This window comes from Phyllobates terribilis, unplaced genomic scaffold, assembly GCF_046119375.1.
Source record: "Phyllobates terribilis strain yellow unplaced genomic scaffold, ASM4611937v1 Scaffold_12__6_contigs__length_324123572, whole genome shotgun sequence".
Lineage (NCBI taxonomy): Eukaryota > Metazoa > Chordata > Amphibia > Anura > Dendrobatidae > Phyllobates > Phyllobates terribilis.
In genome coordinates, this window is record NW_027362772.1 from 63695541 (window position 1) to 63713000 (window position 17460).

Consider the following 17460-nt stretch of genomic DNA (forward strand, 5'->3'; position numbering starts at 1 on the left):
CGCAGCCTGTGCTATACACACATATAACATGTCACCCCTCACACCCGCAGCCTGTACTATACACACATATTACATGTCACCCCTCACACCCGCAGCCTGTACTATACACACATATTACATGTCACCCCCTCACACCCGCAGCCTGTACTATACACACATATTACATGTCACCCCTCACACTCGCAGCCTGTACTATACACACATATAACATGTCACCCCTCACACCCGCAGCCTGTACTATACACACATATTACATGTCACCCCTCACACCCGCAGCCTGTACTATACACACATATAACATGTCACCCCTCACACACGCAGCCTGTACTATACACACATATTACATGTCACCCCTCACACCCGCAGCCTGTACTATACACACATATAACATGTCACCCCTCACACCCGCAGCCTGTACTATACACACATATAACATGTCACCCCTCACACCCGCAGCCTGTACTATACACACATATTACATGTCACCCCTCACACCCGCAGCCTGTACTATACACACATATTACATGTCACCCCTCACACCCGCAGCCTGTACTATACACACATATAACATGTCACCCCTCACACCCGCAGCCTGTACTATACACACATATAACATGTCACCCCTCACACCCGCAGCCTGTACTATACACACATATTACATGTCACCCCTCACACCCGCAGCCTGTACTATACACACATATAACATGTCACCCCTCACACTCGCAGCCTGTGCTATACACACATATAACATGTCACCCCTCACACCCGCAGCCTGTACTATACACACATATTACATGTCACCCCTCACACCCGCAGCCTGTACTATACACACATATTACATGTCACCCCTCACACCCGCAGCCTGTACTATACACACATATAACATGTCACCCCTCACACCCGCAGCCTGTACTATACACACATATAACATGTCACCCCTCACACCCACAGCCTGTACTATACACACATATAACATGTCACCCCTCACACTCGCAGCCTGTGCTATACACACATATAACTTGTCACCCCTCACACCCGCAGCCTGTACTATACACACATATTACATGTCACCCCTCACACCCGCAGCCTGTACTATACACACATATTACATGTCACCCCTCACACCCGCAGCCTGTACTATACACACATATTACATGTCAGCCCCTCACACCCGCAGCCTGTACTATACACACATATTACATGTCACCCCTCACACCCGCAGCCTGTACTATACACACATATAACATGTCACCCCTCACACCCGCAGCCTGTACTATACACACATATAACATGTCACCCCTCACACCCGCAGCCTGTACTATACACACATATAACATGTCACCCCTCACACACGCAGCCTGTACTATACACACATATTACATGTCACCCCTCACACCCACAGCCTGTACTATACACACATATTACATGTCACCCCTCACACCCTGTACAATACACACATATTACATGTCACCCCTCACACCCGCAGCCTGTACTATACACACATATAACATGTCACCCCTCACACCCGCAGCCTGTACTATACACACATATAACATGTCACCCCTCACACCCGCAGCCTGTACTATACACACATATTACATGTCACCCCTCACACCCGCAGCCTGTACTATACACACATATAACATGTCACCCCTCACACCCGCAGCCTGTACTATACACACATATTACATGTCACCCCTCACACCCGCAGCCTGTACTATACACACATATAACATGTCACCCCTCACACTCGCAGCCTGTGCTATACACACATATAACATGTCACCCCTCACACCCGCAGCCTGTACTATACACACATATTACATGTCACCCCTCACACCCGCAGCCTGTACTATACACACATATTACATGTCACCCCCTCACACCCGCAGCCTGTACTATACACACATATTACATGTCACCCCTCACACCCGCAGCCTGTACTATACACACATATTACATGTCACCCCCTCACACCCGCAGCCTGTACTATACACACATATTACATGTCACCCCTCACACCCGCAGCCTGTACTATACACACATATAACATGTCACCCCTCACACCCGCAGCCTGTACTATACACACATATAACATGTCACCCCTCACACCCGCAGCCTGTACTATACACACATATTACATGTCACCCCTCACACCCGCAGCCTGTACTATTCACACATATAACATGTCACCCCTCACACCCGCAGCCTGTACTATACACACATATAACATGTCACCCCTCACACACGCAGCCTGTACTATACACACATATTACATGTCACCCCTCACACCCGCAGCCTGTACTATACACACATATAACATGTCACCCCTCACACCCGCAGCCTGTACTATACACACATATTACATGTCACCCCTCACACCCGCAGCCTGTACTATACACACATATTACATGTCACCCCTCACACCCGCAGCCTGTACTATACACACATATAACATGTCACCCCTCACACCCGCAGCCTGTACTATACACACATATTACATGTCACCCCTCACACCCGCAGCCTGTACTATACACACATATTACATGTCACCCCTCACACCCGCAGCCTGTACTATACACACATATAACATGTCACCCCTCACACACGCAGCCTGTACTATACACACATATTACATGTCACCCCTCACACCCGCAGCCTGTACTATACACACATATAACATGTCACCCCTCACACACGCAGCCTGTACTATACACACATATTACATGTCAACCCTCACACCAGCAGCCTGTACTATACACACATATTACATGTCACCCCTCACACCCGCAGCCTGTACTATACACACATATAACATGTCACCCCTCACACACGCAGCCTGTACTATACACACATATTACATGTCACCCCTCACACCCGCAGCCTGTACTATACACACATATAACATGTCACCCCTCACACCCGCAGCCTGTACTATACACACATATTACATGTCACCCCTCACACCCGCAGCCTGTACTATACACACATATAACATGTCACCCCTCACACACGCAGCCTGTACTATACACACATATTACATGTCAACCCTCACACCAGCAGCCTGTACTATACACACATATTACATGTCACCCCTCACACCAGCAGCCTGTACTATACACACATATTACATGTCACCCCTCACACCCGCAGCCTGTACTATACACACATATTACATGTCACCCCTCACACCCGCAGCCTGTACTATACACACATATTACATGTCACCCCTCACACCCGCAGCCTGTACTATACACACATATTACATGTCACCCCTCACACCCGCAGCCTGTACTATACACACATATAACATGTCACCCCTCACACCCGCAGCCTGTACTATACACACATATAACATGTCACCCCTCACACCCACAGCCTGTACTATACACACATATTACATGTCACCCCTCACACACGCAGCCTGTACTATACACACATATTACACGTCACCCCTCACACCCGCAGCCTGTACTATACACACATATAACATGTCACCCCTCACACCCGCAGCCTGTACTATACACACATATTACATGTCACCCCTCACACCCGCAGCCTGTACTATACACACATATAACATGTCACCCCTCACACCCGCAGCCTGTACTATACACACATATTACATGTCACCCCTCACACCCGCAGCCTGTACTATACACACATATAACATGTCACCCCTCGCACCCGCAGCCTGTACTATACACACATATTACATGTCACCCCTCACACCCGCAGCCTGTACTATACACACATATTACATGTCACCCCTCACACCCGCAGCCTGTACTATACACACATATTACATGTCACCCCTCACACCCGCAGCCTGTACTATACACACATATTACATGTCACCCCTCACACACGCAGCCTGTACTATACACACATATAACATGTCACCCCTCACACACGCAGCCTGTACTATACACACATATTACATGTCACCCCTCACACCCGCAGCCTGTACTATACACACATATTACATGTCACCCCTCACACACGCAGCCTGTACTATACACACATATTACATGTCACCCCTCACACACGCAGCCTGTACTATACACACATATTACATGTCACCCCTCACACCCGCTGCCTTCACTACAAACAACTCCCCCAGTTCTCCGTCACCAGGACGTGTACGGCGCGTCGGTGAGGAGGGGGTCGGTCTCCATAGAGACGCTGTGTGCTGCGTGACGTCATGAGGGGGCGGCTCCCCACGGCGTGGGCGTCCCGCGGGTGTAATGTGAGCGCGGGGGGGGAGTGGAGAAGGAGGCGGTAGGAGGAGAGCCCGGGGCCCGAGCGGGAGGTGGAGACGATCCTCACACCGGAGCCAGGCACCGAGAGGAGAGCAGCAGTCAGCGGGACACAGCCATGAAGACCCCGGCCGGCGAGCCAGGTAACAACTGCCGCAAGTACAACTCCGCCAAGTGTGATCGCCGGCCACATGGCGCCCTCCTGCCGCCGCCGCATCACAGCGCACTTGTTGCTGCTGCTGCACAACTTTGTCGCGCACGGCCGGGCTGTGATTGCGCCGCCGGCGGTCACTCCTGATATACTTTGTACCCATTCACACTGGACACTTTATGTGTATCGCGCTTGTTTCTGCATTTGTCCCCGATTGTGTCCCTATAGTTTAGTTGTTTCTTTGCGTTGACACTTTATACTGGGGGAGGCTTGTTGGACATGTTGTGATGATTGGTCTGTCACCCGACGTGAGGGGGGATCCTTAACACCGGTCGGTTTCTAGCTCCCCCCTTTCCCCGGGCGGATACAATGTATCCGATTCTCAACGTTCCAAATGGAACTTTCTTGTTTCTTGCACACAACGTGCTCTTAAGGTGGCCGGGAGTGCAGGGGTTAAGCACTAAACTTTGTCCAGAAGCTGCTAATGGCAATTTACTTTCCATGAGCTAAGCCTGCTCCATGGATTAACCCCTGGGTGGCTGCATCACAAGTGAGGAGACACTGAATCCTCTCCCTTGTATTTTATTTTATTTTTTTTGCCAGTGTCTGTGATTGTTATTTCTGTTACTTCTTTGATCTTTTAGTGTTACTTCCTTGTCTTGAGAAATGCTCCTGGAGTGATTGTGTTGGGATAGCTGCTTGTCACCTCACTTGGCCCCATTGGCAATTAGTGTGTATATATCCCCCTCTACCCCCAATATTATGTCAGATTGATCCAGGAGGTAATTCTTTTCTAAAATAGTGCATTTTTTTTTAAGGTATATTTAGATTTTTTTTTATTTAGGTGCAATAATATATTCTATATTGCCTATAAATAAATAATATATTGTTTTATTAATCATGTGCTATATATATATATATATATATATATATATATATATATATATATATATATATATATATATATATTTTTTTTTTAATAAAACCTAATATATTTTATTTATGAGCAATATAATATTATTGCGCATAAATAAAATGTATTTTTTAAATGTTTTTTTTTTTTATTCATTCTTCGATCTGATATCCAATTAACATATAACAAATCAGTGATCACTTATAAGATATCTAATAATCCTCTCCTTTTTTGTAGTTTCGATGAACGCCGTTCAGTTTCGACCCCAACAAAACTATTTCCAGGTGTCTATCTCCTTAGGACACAAGCTGTCATTTCTGGTGTCCAATCTCCCTCTTGTTTTTTTTTTTTTTTCCTCTTTTGTAAATGTTGTTTAGTATTCCCCCCTTTTTCCTTTTTATTTGGCGCCACCTTAAACCCACCCCCCCTTTTTTGGGTAGCCTGATTGTCTGTCTTTTGGAATTTGAAGCCTTCCCCCCCTCCTCCTCCTCTTCTTCACCCTCTTCTCTCTTCCTAAACTCTATTCTGCTTCTGTTAAGACTTGTCCCTTAATTGTGAGGCTCCCGAAACGTTCACATATAATTCTTTGTTATTTTTCTTTAAAGCGGAGTCTAATCCATATAACTAATATGTAGGGTATGATACTTTTTAAAAGATCTTCCTAGAAAAAAAGTAATCTTCCGAAATCCAACTCTTATTTAATGTAAAGTATCGTACTCGATCTTTAGACAACATTTTTAAATTCAAAACTTTGAACCCAAATATTGCTTAACCCTTTCCGTTGTCAATAAAACGCGCGTCGGTCTGATATAATTTCTTTCCAATTTAAAAAAAAAAAATAAAGTGCCATGGACTCGGACACAGATCGAATTGTTCTGTCTCGACAGCGCGGAAAGAGTTAAGACCTTGCGTTAACTTGCAGGCCCAGACAGATGGAAATTCCTTGTAAACTTTCCACTGTTTAAATGTATAAATGTTGAGTGTGTGAGCGCTGCTCCTGCAGTCTCTGTGTCTTTAATGCTGTCCTGGAATCAGGAGTGATGTAATGTTGGTTTTTTGAAACAGAGATTGAATTCCAGCCTTTTAGCTTTTGGCTCAAGGGATTAGAGAGAGGGTGGTGTGGTTTGGGATGGGGAAGAGGGAGGGATAGTTGAGGTGGGGGGGGGGGGGGGGGGGTTGGTGCATTTAAAGAGATAGCATCAGGGTTGCTTCCAGGAGCAACTTATGTTGGGTTGTGGGTTTATTCTTTTTTTTTTTCCAGAGCTTCGCTTCCTTGTCTGGGAAGTCACAGGGTCTTGAGTTAAAGAGTTGTCTTGTGTTATTATGGGACCTGGAAGGAGATTGTAAGGGGGGATGTTTGGTGCCTGTCAGACTGTGCTAGACAAAGGGCAGTATATAGGGTGAGTGGCCTGTTTGTGTGCTTTAGATATGCAGATTGTACAGAAGGTGAAGAGGGCTTTCACAATTGTAAATTCCCCCTTTTTGTGTCCCTTTATTACCATTACCTTCCCCCCTCCCTTATATAAACACAAAAAGGTGCACTACTGATAACACTGCCTTTACCTAGAAGATTAAGTTGGTGATAATATGCCCATAAGTGTGGGCTGCCCCCTATAGAAAAAACAAAATCTGACTGTGAACAAAACTTCCTCCATATTCAGTGCCGGATCCACTCCTGCATTATAAAGGGTTAGTGTGCATTTCTGAGAAGGGCCCTTTAAATAAGTTTTGGTTTAAAAAAAAAAATCCCTCTAGTTGGTTAAAAAGTGGAAGTTCAGAATTACAGATGGAAACCTTGTTACTTTTTAGCTTATCTGTCGGGTGAGTTGCATGTGGCCCCTGCGATACCGGTTGTGTCTTTTGTAGAGTCCACTCATCCTGCAAGATAAACGCCTTTCCTTAGAAGCAACTTTAGAATAAAGGTGGAAGGGGCAACAGGGCTGCGTTCAGACTGGAGCTACAGTTTTTGTGATACCGCTAACTTTAATGAGTGGAAAGAACTTTGCTTATGCACAAAGGAACGTATCGGTGTTATCCCCATTATATGGGACTTCTAATTATGTTGCTCTCCAAAAATGGATCGCTTTGAGATATATATATATTTACTCCATGTCTTGATATAACAAATCATAAAAGTTATAATTGGGTGCTTAAAGGGATGTCATGTTGATAGTTCCTCCTGCCTGCAGATCAGATACCACTATCAAATTGATATATGTATACTCCAGTCCTCACGGCCCCCCACAGGTCGTGTTTTCAGGATTTCTATAGTGCTGCACAGCTAAGAGAATTACTGATGCCTTGATGATACTTCCACCACCTGGCCAATGCTAAGAAAATCCTGAAAACATGAGCTGATGGGGTCCTTGAGGACTAGAGCTTGGGAAACACTGGTATATATCAGTTTGCTATTATTCAGTGATTGGCAGTGTTCCTGGTCTGAATGTGCATGTCGGGATACCTGTCAATCACTAGTAGCTCCGCCCACTGGACTCCTATTTATACAAACATCGGGGATTTCAATAAGTTATTCTGAATCTTGTTTCCAAGAAACTCTTAGATCATTCTGCTCAGCTTCTCCTTCTCTATACCGTGCTGTCCACAGATCATGTACCACGTGTCAGGTTCCCTTTAAATGGATTGAGCTGACATTTTTCTCGAGACGCTTCTGTTTTTTCTTAGCCTTGTGTTAGTTTTGAGTCTTCCTAAGGGAAGAATCGGACGTCCGTATAACTCGTGATGCTCGGACTGGCCGGTGGCTCTACCCACCCGAGTGTGACAGCTGCATAGAAATACATGCTGTCAGGCTTAGGTGGGGAGAGCCGCCGGCCAGTCCGTGCATTGTGTTGCGATCCCCCGTCCGGAGTTATACTTCCGTCTTGACTCTTCCCTAAAGACGAATACATTAAGAGTCGTTTTTGATGGTGTACCACTCGGTACGTATAGAGTAAAAAGAAAGTATTCTTGTCTAACAATAGTCGGATGAATTGAGCCTTATGGATTCTTTGATCTATACTTGAATTGTAGGGCTCAAGCGCAGTGTGAACGAGCATTATAATACAGGACTGTTCACATTAGGTTTGTCCGCACGTCCGTTCCGGCAGTGTCCGTCGTCACAATAGCGCGGTAGGCTTCACTTTCGTGATTGACGGAGTACAAAGTGTCTCTGCTTCATTATAGTGAATGTCGGGGGGCGCATCTAAATTTCGTTTCTTGGTGTTTCTGACGATGGGAGTTTCAGACATGTAGCCTAGATGAGGTGTGAACAGGCACTTATGTTCCCTACTATGAGTGTGTATATATAATGTACAGTGTAAGTTGTGTCACTTAGTGGTTGTACTATCCGCGTGGCGCGTTATACAGGCGCTTGTTCTGGATTCGTGTTTGACGCTCTGTGCCAAGCAGTTTCCCGGTTGGACATGTTGCTATGGCCCTATTGAAGCTTCGCCCAGCACTTTGGCACTGCTCAACGCCGTGTCCCTCATGGGTTAAATTTGTCCAGGTGACAGTTGTGGGATCTGCGTTGGATTGCGAGGCCGCTCTTCAGCAGTCACGCTCCTCCGTGTGGAGGAGAGCCGCGTGGGATCCATGTTGTGTGCCCCCACAGCTCAGGCTGTGATGTGGAGGGGGTGATCGAATGTGGGAGAGAGGAGTCTTGGAACAGGGCTAGGGAAGAGGGATGGGGCGTTCGCGTTGTTGGCTCGTCACATGAAAAGATCTCTTCTTTTTGTCCCCCGTAACAAATGTGTTTTACAGTTTCCGCATATGTTTGATTTAAAGGGGTTTTGGGAATGGATACATGTGAGACAATTTAGATACATCTCTACTACTGATTTATAGGATCTTTAGCAAATGGGTGGGTAAGACATGTCGGCATCTCTGTTGACTCTCCATCCTTGGAGTTCATAACTTCTCTAAGGCACTGTTCACACAGGTGTGACCATGATACCACCTGCATGCGTGAGGAAGTCAGGAGAGTAGGGGGCCACTGCAGGATTACTGTACTTTTGGGGTGATGTTTTTACCAGTCACCTTCTTTCTACCGGATCAGGATCTCTCTCGTAAGAGGAAATATTGTGCTTTCCCCTTCGCTCGGTGCCCTCTCGTCCTCGGCTATTTGTGCTCGGAGTTCGGACTCCCTTTTTTGCTTTGCAGAACATGCGGCTAATTACAGTCACTGAAATCCTATTTATACAATGGTAATTAAATCAAACTCAAGACAGCAGGCCCGAAGTGTTCCTATCCCTACATGGACTACGACAGGCCTGGCTATCTCCGCGGCTGCCATGTATGTATGCCAGACAGGTCAACTCCCAGCAGTATGAGACTGCACCCAATGCCGGGAGGTTTTTACTTATTTTTTTCCCATTATTACTATATGACCAAAATGAATCCAAGCACTATGTATATTATAGGATCTCAATGAAAGTGCGGTGACACCCGGACTGGACTGGAGATCTCCTGAACGACTGGAACCCTATGGATTCGGTAAAGCAGAATGGGGAGTGATGCTAACTCCATACTGGGCTGGACCCGGAGAGTCTTGGCTGGACCCTTAGTAATTAGCAATACACTGTCAGGTTTACAATATGCCTTTATAATGCACAGGGATCTTATGTAACATTTTTTCCATACGTCACTTTGCATTTATTGTGTCTTCAAAGGTTGATTTGAAACTTTGGTATCTCATATTTGCTTCACGTCCCTTTAATTGCATGAGGATAAGAAGAAAGCCGGAATGTGAAGAAAGGGAGATAATATTGGAATTTGTACCCGGGCACTGTAGTTCTGAACTGTAACTGTACAGGTCAATGCACTTGTGTGGTGTGCCGCTGTATACATGTTGACGTACGCGCTTGCATCTGGTATGAACATGCAGACTCGTGTCTCGGCGGAGTGACTCTGCAAGTGCTAATGACTTGACTCTTGGGCTTGGAAAGAGGTGCAGTCGAAGCAGATCTGTCACCGGATTCCCCAAAAGTGCAGACTTTTATTAAATGCTTCTCTTGGACCTGATGAGACAACCTTACTTACTTTTGAGAGAATTTCAGAATGGCACGTGAATGTTTCACTGCCTACAGACCTTTGGCTTGGTTCGTTAAATTGATTTTCAAAGTAAGTACATCCGCCTCACCTGGTCTAAAGAGCTATGTAGTGAAATCTGGGGACAAATCAGCTTTAAAAAAACAGATTTTGGAATGAAAACAGTGGTGTTTATAAAGGGGGGCTTCACCTGAGCCCTATTTGACCACTAAGGCGGAGGATTGAACAGAGTAATGGTTCGTTATTTTTATTTTAACAAATTAAATTCCCGGGTAACCCCTCTGTTACGTCTGGATACCAGGGATCTGCTGACGTGCAGAAAAAGCTGTTTTCTACATACAGTTGTGTATGATTAATTCTCGTGTATGTCCCCCATTAATCAGGCAATTAGCGCTGCATGTTCTGTTCCCTTTGCCATATGGTAATGAATTGCTCTCATGTTCCTCCTCCTTCTCTATTGTAAACCAGATCTGTTTTTGCCTCTTTATTATCCATAATTGGTGCGGATTCCATATGTATGTTCTTCCATACACAAAGTGAACTCCGTTCTTGGAATCTCAAGCATTTCCATCTCTCTTCGGTCAATGCACCTGGTCTTAGCTTGGTTGAGGAGTTAAAGAGAATCTGTCTGTAGGATCAACCCTCCTAAGCCGTCTATATGGACTTGTAGGTCATTGGAAGCTGAATAAAATGATACCTTGATATCTGCGATCCGATGTTTTAGTCAAGAGAAATCCTAATTTTTCTTAATATGTAAATAAGCTGTTAAGATCTATGGGCTGGACATAGATCTTCCCGAGAATCTGCCTCTAGGGCTTATTGAAAGGGGGGATTATGTAGATCAAAAGAGCAGACTGTCAGTCATTACATGTCTCACTCTGGTAACTTATCTCTGCAAGATAAGCCATGAACACGGCTAAGAGGAAGACCAACAACGGTGGAGAAGACTCTGGTGGACCTATCTAGGCTTCCGCCGAAAGCGATCTATTGTGTGTGGGGGTCCATTACCCTCTTCGTGTATTTATCACTTTGTAGCTAGTCCTTGCCCCCTTTGATCTACATCCCAGACGTTATGGCTTTAAGGTCCTAATGACTAATCTCTCTTCATCTTCAGGGGGGAGTGACCCTTCCCTGGGAGGATAATTACATTGACAAGTTTGTTTTCTTGTTTACATTCTTGCCTGCTGTTTCCATCTTTTCCTTTTGACGCCCTCCCGGCATGAAACAAATGGGGTGGCTTCACATTGTGCCAAGAGGTGACTACAAAAAACCCTGAACTGTTCATTCCTGGTATGGGGATCATTTTTGGAACCTTGACCGAAAAATTTAAAAAAAAAAAAAAACCTTTTTTCTTAGTTTCCAACAAACTTTTTTTTTTTCTTTTTTTTTTTGAGTTTGCATTGGTGTGTTTGGCTTTTGCTGTGTTTGCACTGCTGAGCCCTCTGCATCCCTCCTCCGCATTTGTGCCCAGCCTGCCCGCACACGCCATGCTGCTCCCTGATTACCTCACATCTCTGTGCCCATTTGGGTTTGTTTGCTCTGTTTACTCGCTCGTCTTGATCAGGTTTGCATTCTAATCGCGCGAGCCGCCTTTAACACAGTCAATGCCAAATGCGCTTGACTCTTGCACACACTTGCTTTGGGTTATTCCCTTTGGAACACGAGGACTGACCTACTGGGAATCCTTGACTGAAATAGATGTGCTGTTGAGATTTCTGGCTGTTGACATCCAAAAGTACATCATCCTAGACTTAACCTGTATGCTGCCGAGTAGTACCTGGCTGGCAGAAGAAGCGTTAATGACCCATCGCAGGTATTACACCCACACACGTCAGCTCCTGCCTTCTGAAACTTAACCAGGGATGACAAGCCGAGCTTTGTTCAAGGGTTGTCGCACCCTAGGGTGGGTTTTGGGGCATTTGGCCAGGAAGAAGTGGCCTTCAACAAAGCAATGTTTGTTTGGGGTCCCAAACAAGGGAGGAGAACATCTGGTGATGTTGCATTATGATGCTATGTCCTAAGTGCCCGGTTTCATTGCTCGTAGACTCATTTCACGGCGCTTGCGTATCCTAGTCTTTTCTGTAGTAACATGGATGCGCAACCTGGACGATAAAGAAAAAAAGAGAGAAGAATCTACGCCTTCGAAATGTGGTGCTAGAGAAGGATGTTATCAATACCATGGATGGCAAGAAGATCAAATCAAGACAGACATGCTTCTCGAAACAAGGATCACCATGCTACATCTTGCCAACTTTGCTCTCTTCATATGATGTGTCCAATCACTGGAGAAGGACATCATTGTCAGGAGACTAAAAGGAACAAAGTGAAGAGGAAGACCAGCAACCCAATGGCTTGATACTGTCAAGATAACAGTGGTGAAAGACCCTAGTGGACTTATCTAGACTTGCACAAGATCCATCTTCCTACAGATCGTTCATCCATCAAGTCGCCATGGCTTTGAGATCAAGCTGAAGGCCTTTAAATAAAAAAAATAGTAATGCTTGTAGACTCTCAGGTATTAGTGGTGCCCTAAAAAAATTAGTTGTGAGTTGGGGTTGCATGTAGGGGACGAGAACTTTGACAACAAGAGACCATCCTTGAGGAGTGACCACCTATTGTAAAATGTTCCACTCCCTCGTCTCTTTAATGTGCAAATGTGGTTGTCTTGATGGTGAAGACCACTAATGGTCATCCTTTTAGTTCTTCAGCTGTTGTCAGCCTACTGGGAGCTGTAGTTTCACAACAGCTGAAGAACCATCAAGTTGCCGACCATCAGTTTCCAATAACACACCTGTTTGGACCTGTTAGTACAGGGGTTTCAAAAGTTTCTGGTTCTTGTGGTTGCTGCGTACAGTGTGTGCTGTTGCTTATCAAACTTTTTGATGGTTCGTGTAGGGGGAAAGTTACCCACACCGTCTCAAAAGTGCCTCTGTGTCAAAGCACACCCTCCTTTGACTGGTTCAACGTTTGTCTTCCTGTCTAGGCTTTTTACTTTTTTTTCCATAATCTCACTCTGTCCAGGAGTTCTGTGATCTGACCTGGGACTCCTCTAAAATAAGAAAGGGGGGCCAAACTTTTCCAATGTAGTTTGACTTCTTTGAAATAAAGAATTTTTATGTTTTCGTTTGACCACCTTAAACAAAAAAAAACAATTCTTCCATTATGAAAAGTATATGGATTAGTAATGGTTCACTTGACCTAATCTAAAAGGCAACGTTTGCTTTTTACAATCATCTGTTTTTGGGAAGAAAAGTTGTTAAAAAAAAAAAAAAAAAAAAAGGGCAAAAAAATGTTTACGTCTGATCTCTTCTACTCTGAGGTTTGGATGATTCGTAGAGCTAAAGTTATACAAATGCTTCTACAATGAGCACATTGATATGATTTGTGACCGTGTCTGTTACAAAGCCGAGCGCCATCACTCATGAACTTTTCACGTCGCATTTCCCCTACACATGTTGCCTACTAATACCCAACCTATGTATTCCACTCTTTCCTCAATAACTACGTAAATTTATCACCTATTTACGTTTTTTTGAGGGACAGGACATTAAACATAGTTTTCCCATCAACCAATGGCCAAAAAACAGAAATGTTTGTCTCCCAAGGACTCGTTAACTTTTTTTTTTCTTTTTGGGTCAAAGAAAATCGTTGGCTGTGGCTACCCTCAAACCATGTTTTCCTGCCTGGTCAAGACTTCGTCAAGAAGCTTCTTTTTGAATCCCCGAAAAACTAATGATCCAACGGAGCTATTGACTTTAGTAAGGCTAACAAAAGTCAAAAATATGAAACTTTGGCCAACTCTAGTAATAACAATAGCATAGTCTGCTGACTAAATTTGGCTCAATAGATAGACATCCTCAAAAAGGAGGCCATAGTTTTACATTTTTGACTTTTTTTGTCTTTTTGAAAGCTTTTGCCATATGTTTGAATCCTCGTTTTTGGTGATTCGGGTGGAAGCGCCCAACTGTCATGAACGGCTAGATAACTCTTCCTCAGGGTCCTCTTGCACAAGTAGATTTTCTGCCCAATATGAGCGCTGGTCGATTTAGCATCGGTGCTTGGTTTTTCTCCACTTTGAGTCTAATCAGAACTAAGATGTAACTGATCGTTCATGGACAGTTTTAATTTTTTTTTTTTAAATCGAGAAAGTTGATAAAAATGCAAAATCTGGCTTTCCTTTTTAGAATCAGTTTTCCATCCTCGAGGTAGCCATACCTATGTATGTATGTATTTATATTCCTCCTGGCCTGCTCGTGCAAATGGAGTAAGTCCCTGACAACACTTTACCCCTTAACGAAATATCGAGCAATGTGAAATTTGTCACGGCCAATTATTTAATATTTATACAAGTACCCGTCATCTTCTGAATGTTACATTCAACTGTTGGTCGACTAGTCCAGCTGATATCTACTGGTTCAGTTGTGTATGATTATTTGTGTAGAACAATGTTGGCCAAACCCAAATGATAGCGCTTTTTTTTTTTTTTTTCCGACCTGTTTAATTTCAGCATTTCCCCCCCCCCCCCCGATTCTTTGTTCTTGGGTAAGATGAGAAAGGTCCGGTGGAATGGAGTCTACAGTCGTTCTCCTGCTCTTTCAGTTGACCAACCCATGTGTTTGGCCATGGAAAAGCCCAAATCATCTTGCCTGTGTGTACCAGATGGCCTTTCCTCTCTGATACTCACAGATCCAGTTGAGTTGGTACCATATTTTGGTTTATCATACCCTTACTATATCCCCCTGAACTCCGGTTCTCCTTTGCAGCAACATCCATGACCTGTCGAAGACTCTACTTACTTGTCGTCTGCCTTTTTTCTTTCTTTCCCTCCCTCCTTTTGGCTTTATCTTCACACAACAACCCAACCCTGTCGACCTTGGTGGTAATAGTGGTGAGGTCATAGCGCTCACACATTTGGCTTAGCATTTTCAGAAAGACGTTGCGTATTGATCAGTAACTCTATCCCCCTGCCCTTGTGGTGGGTGATTACAGGGCAGTGCCAAGTGGCGCAGTGTGGTTAGCTTGTGTCTGCAGTCGCTCTCCGGGGGCTGCCTCCGTGCAATAGTTTCGGATCTTTGCTTTGACCTTGATGTGCGGAAAACCAATATCTCCTCCTCCACGTCCGTCTACGTGTTGTGTTTTTGCCTTCAGGCAACGTGATCTAGAATAATTTCCAGATATTCTAATGTATGATCCCCTTCTGGGGTAAAACAAACGAAAAATTGGGCACACTTATTTTTTTTTTCGGTGGGATTGTTTAGTCGCCCAATTAAAGACCGCAATGTGTTGGATGTTTGGCCGTTCTGATTTTCTCTATAGACTTCTAACAAATCAATCCTAATAATGTCTAACCTTAGTTGACTACTGACCGATGGACCATCAAGGGTGTCTTCATACAGGGTTTGATGGGATGTGGCGCTCCAAAAAGTGCCTCGGCGCTCTTCTTTTTTTATGATCGTCAGTACTTTGGCTGACCAGATTTTTACTATTACTTTTGTCAATCTCATATAGATTTAAAGGGGTTGTCCAGAACTTTTAACATTGATGGCCTTTACTTAGGAGAGGTCATCAATGTCTGGTGGGGGTGCGACACCTGCCACCCCCACTGATCAGCTATTCCTGTTGTTGGCTTGAACTGCTCAGTTACTTAGCTGCACAGCGCCGTCGACTGAATAGTGGCAGCGGCCGGGTACTGCATATCCTGTTGATTTGAATAGGTGTGCAGCCACTAAACGGTCGACAGAGCTGTTCTGTGCAGTCCGGCCGCCAACGACACCAGCTGATCGGCAGGGTGTTTTTTTGTCGCTCCCTCATAGGCCACTAATGTTAAAGTCCCGGACAACACCTCTAATTCTGTATACTTTTAAAGGAGTTGCCCGTCCTTGCAATATTAATAAGCAAGAAAAAATTGCTCGACCATTTCCATTGATTAAGGATGCGTGTTGCTGAACTGCATTACCAGGCAAGGCCAATGGTCTAAAGGGGGCGCTACCCTCCTTCCTTTTTCTTTTTTTTTTTAAATATAAATAATCCCAATCTTAAGTTTTTAAAGTCCTTCAATTGTTAATGCTATTCAGCCGTCTTGAGCATTCGCTTTAATTACTAAGCACTCTTGTTATTTACGCCATTGTCTTGTCAGTGACGGCATTAATGGTACTAAACCCGTGACGCCCCTGAGACTATGTGTTTTGTTTTTTGTGATGTACAAGCCTAGACAAAACTTTTTTTGCATTTTCTCAGAAGTAGAGAATAAGGAGGACATACGTTGAAAGTGTGCCCCCAGCGGATGGGCACCCCCTTAGTTGGGTCTATTTAGTTTCTCGTTCGGTGTCTGGACTTTTATCTAGTGTTTTTGTCTCGGGGCTCATGTGATGCTTTTGGCATTGGTTGCCGTCAGTTGAGTGTAGCGTGCATCCCCCATGGGCATCCTGGCACTGCCAGCGTCTTCACAATTGCTCGTTATTCTGTTTGATGTGCTGTGCCCTCGGGGGCGGTGTAAGGTGTGGTCATTGTAGAGCTTTGCCCCCCCCCTCCGCTCCCCTCCCTTCTCTTTTCCATTTCTGCAAAGTTAGTAATTAGCTCATTGTGTAGCTGGATGCCCACCCCTCGCTCGCTCGTGGGTGCCGTGCCGCAGCGCCGTCTTGCACACAGAGCCCCATTGAAGTCAGCTCTTAGGATACATTCAGACTGTGATGTCAGAGGCTGGTAACTTTTCCCTTTAATTAGGGAGAACAGGCTGGACTGTGTGCCTGAGTCAGACTAAAGGGGGGGAGGGCGGCTTGTTTGGGATGGGGGCTTTGCAAGAGGAAGGTTGGGGGGGGGGGGAGAGCACGAGCTGAGGAGCGCAGTGATTCACCAGGAGATGTGGGGGCTCATTTCTGGACGCCTGCCACGCACAGGCATGGCAGATATGAAACACGTGGCCCACCCGTGCACTTAACCCAGTCTGTGCCAGGTGAGGGGAGCATACCCCCATAATTCTTAATTATCCCACGACGCACATGTGGTTAACATCAATCCGTCCTTCGTTTTGCTTTGTGATTTGGCGACATTGTTAGCGTCCACGTAAACACCAGGAGTTAAAGGTTACGGTGATG

At 45.0% G+C, this 17460-nt stretch overlaps 1 protein-coding gene across 1 annotated transcript in view; it reads left to right on the forward strand.

Annotated features, from left to right (window-relative positions):
* The first annotated feature begins 4245 nt into the window (after positions 1-4245).
* Positions 4246-17460, forward strand: part of ERF (ETS2 repressor factor) — a 31021-nt gene continuing 17806 nt past the window's right edge. The window contains exon 1 of the mRNA XM_073655867.1: positions 4246-4402. Coding sequence (XP_073511968.1) covers positions 4378-4402 — 25 coding nt within the window. The 5' untranslated portion in view covers positions 4246-4377. The remainder of the gene's footprint in view (positions 4403-17460) is intronic.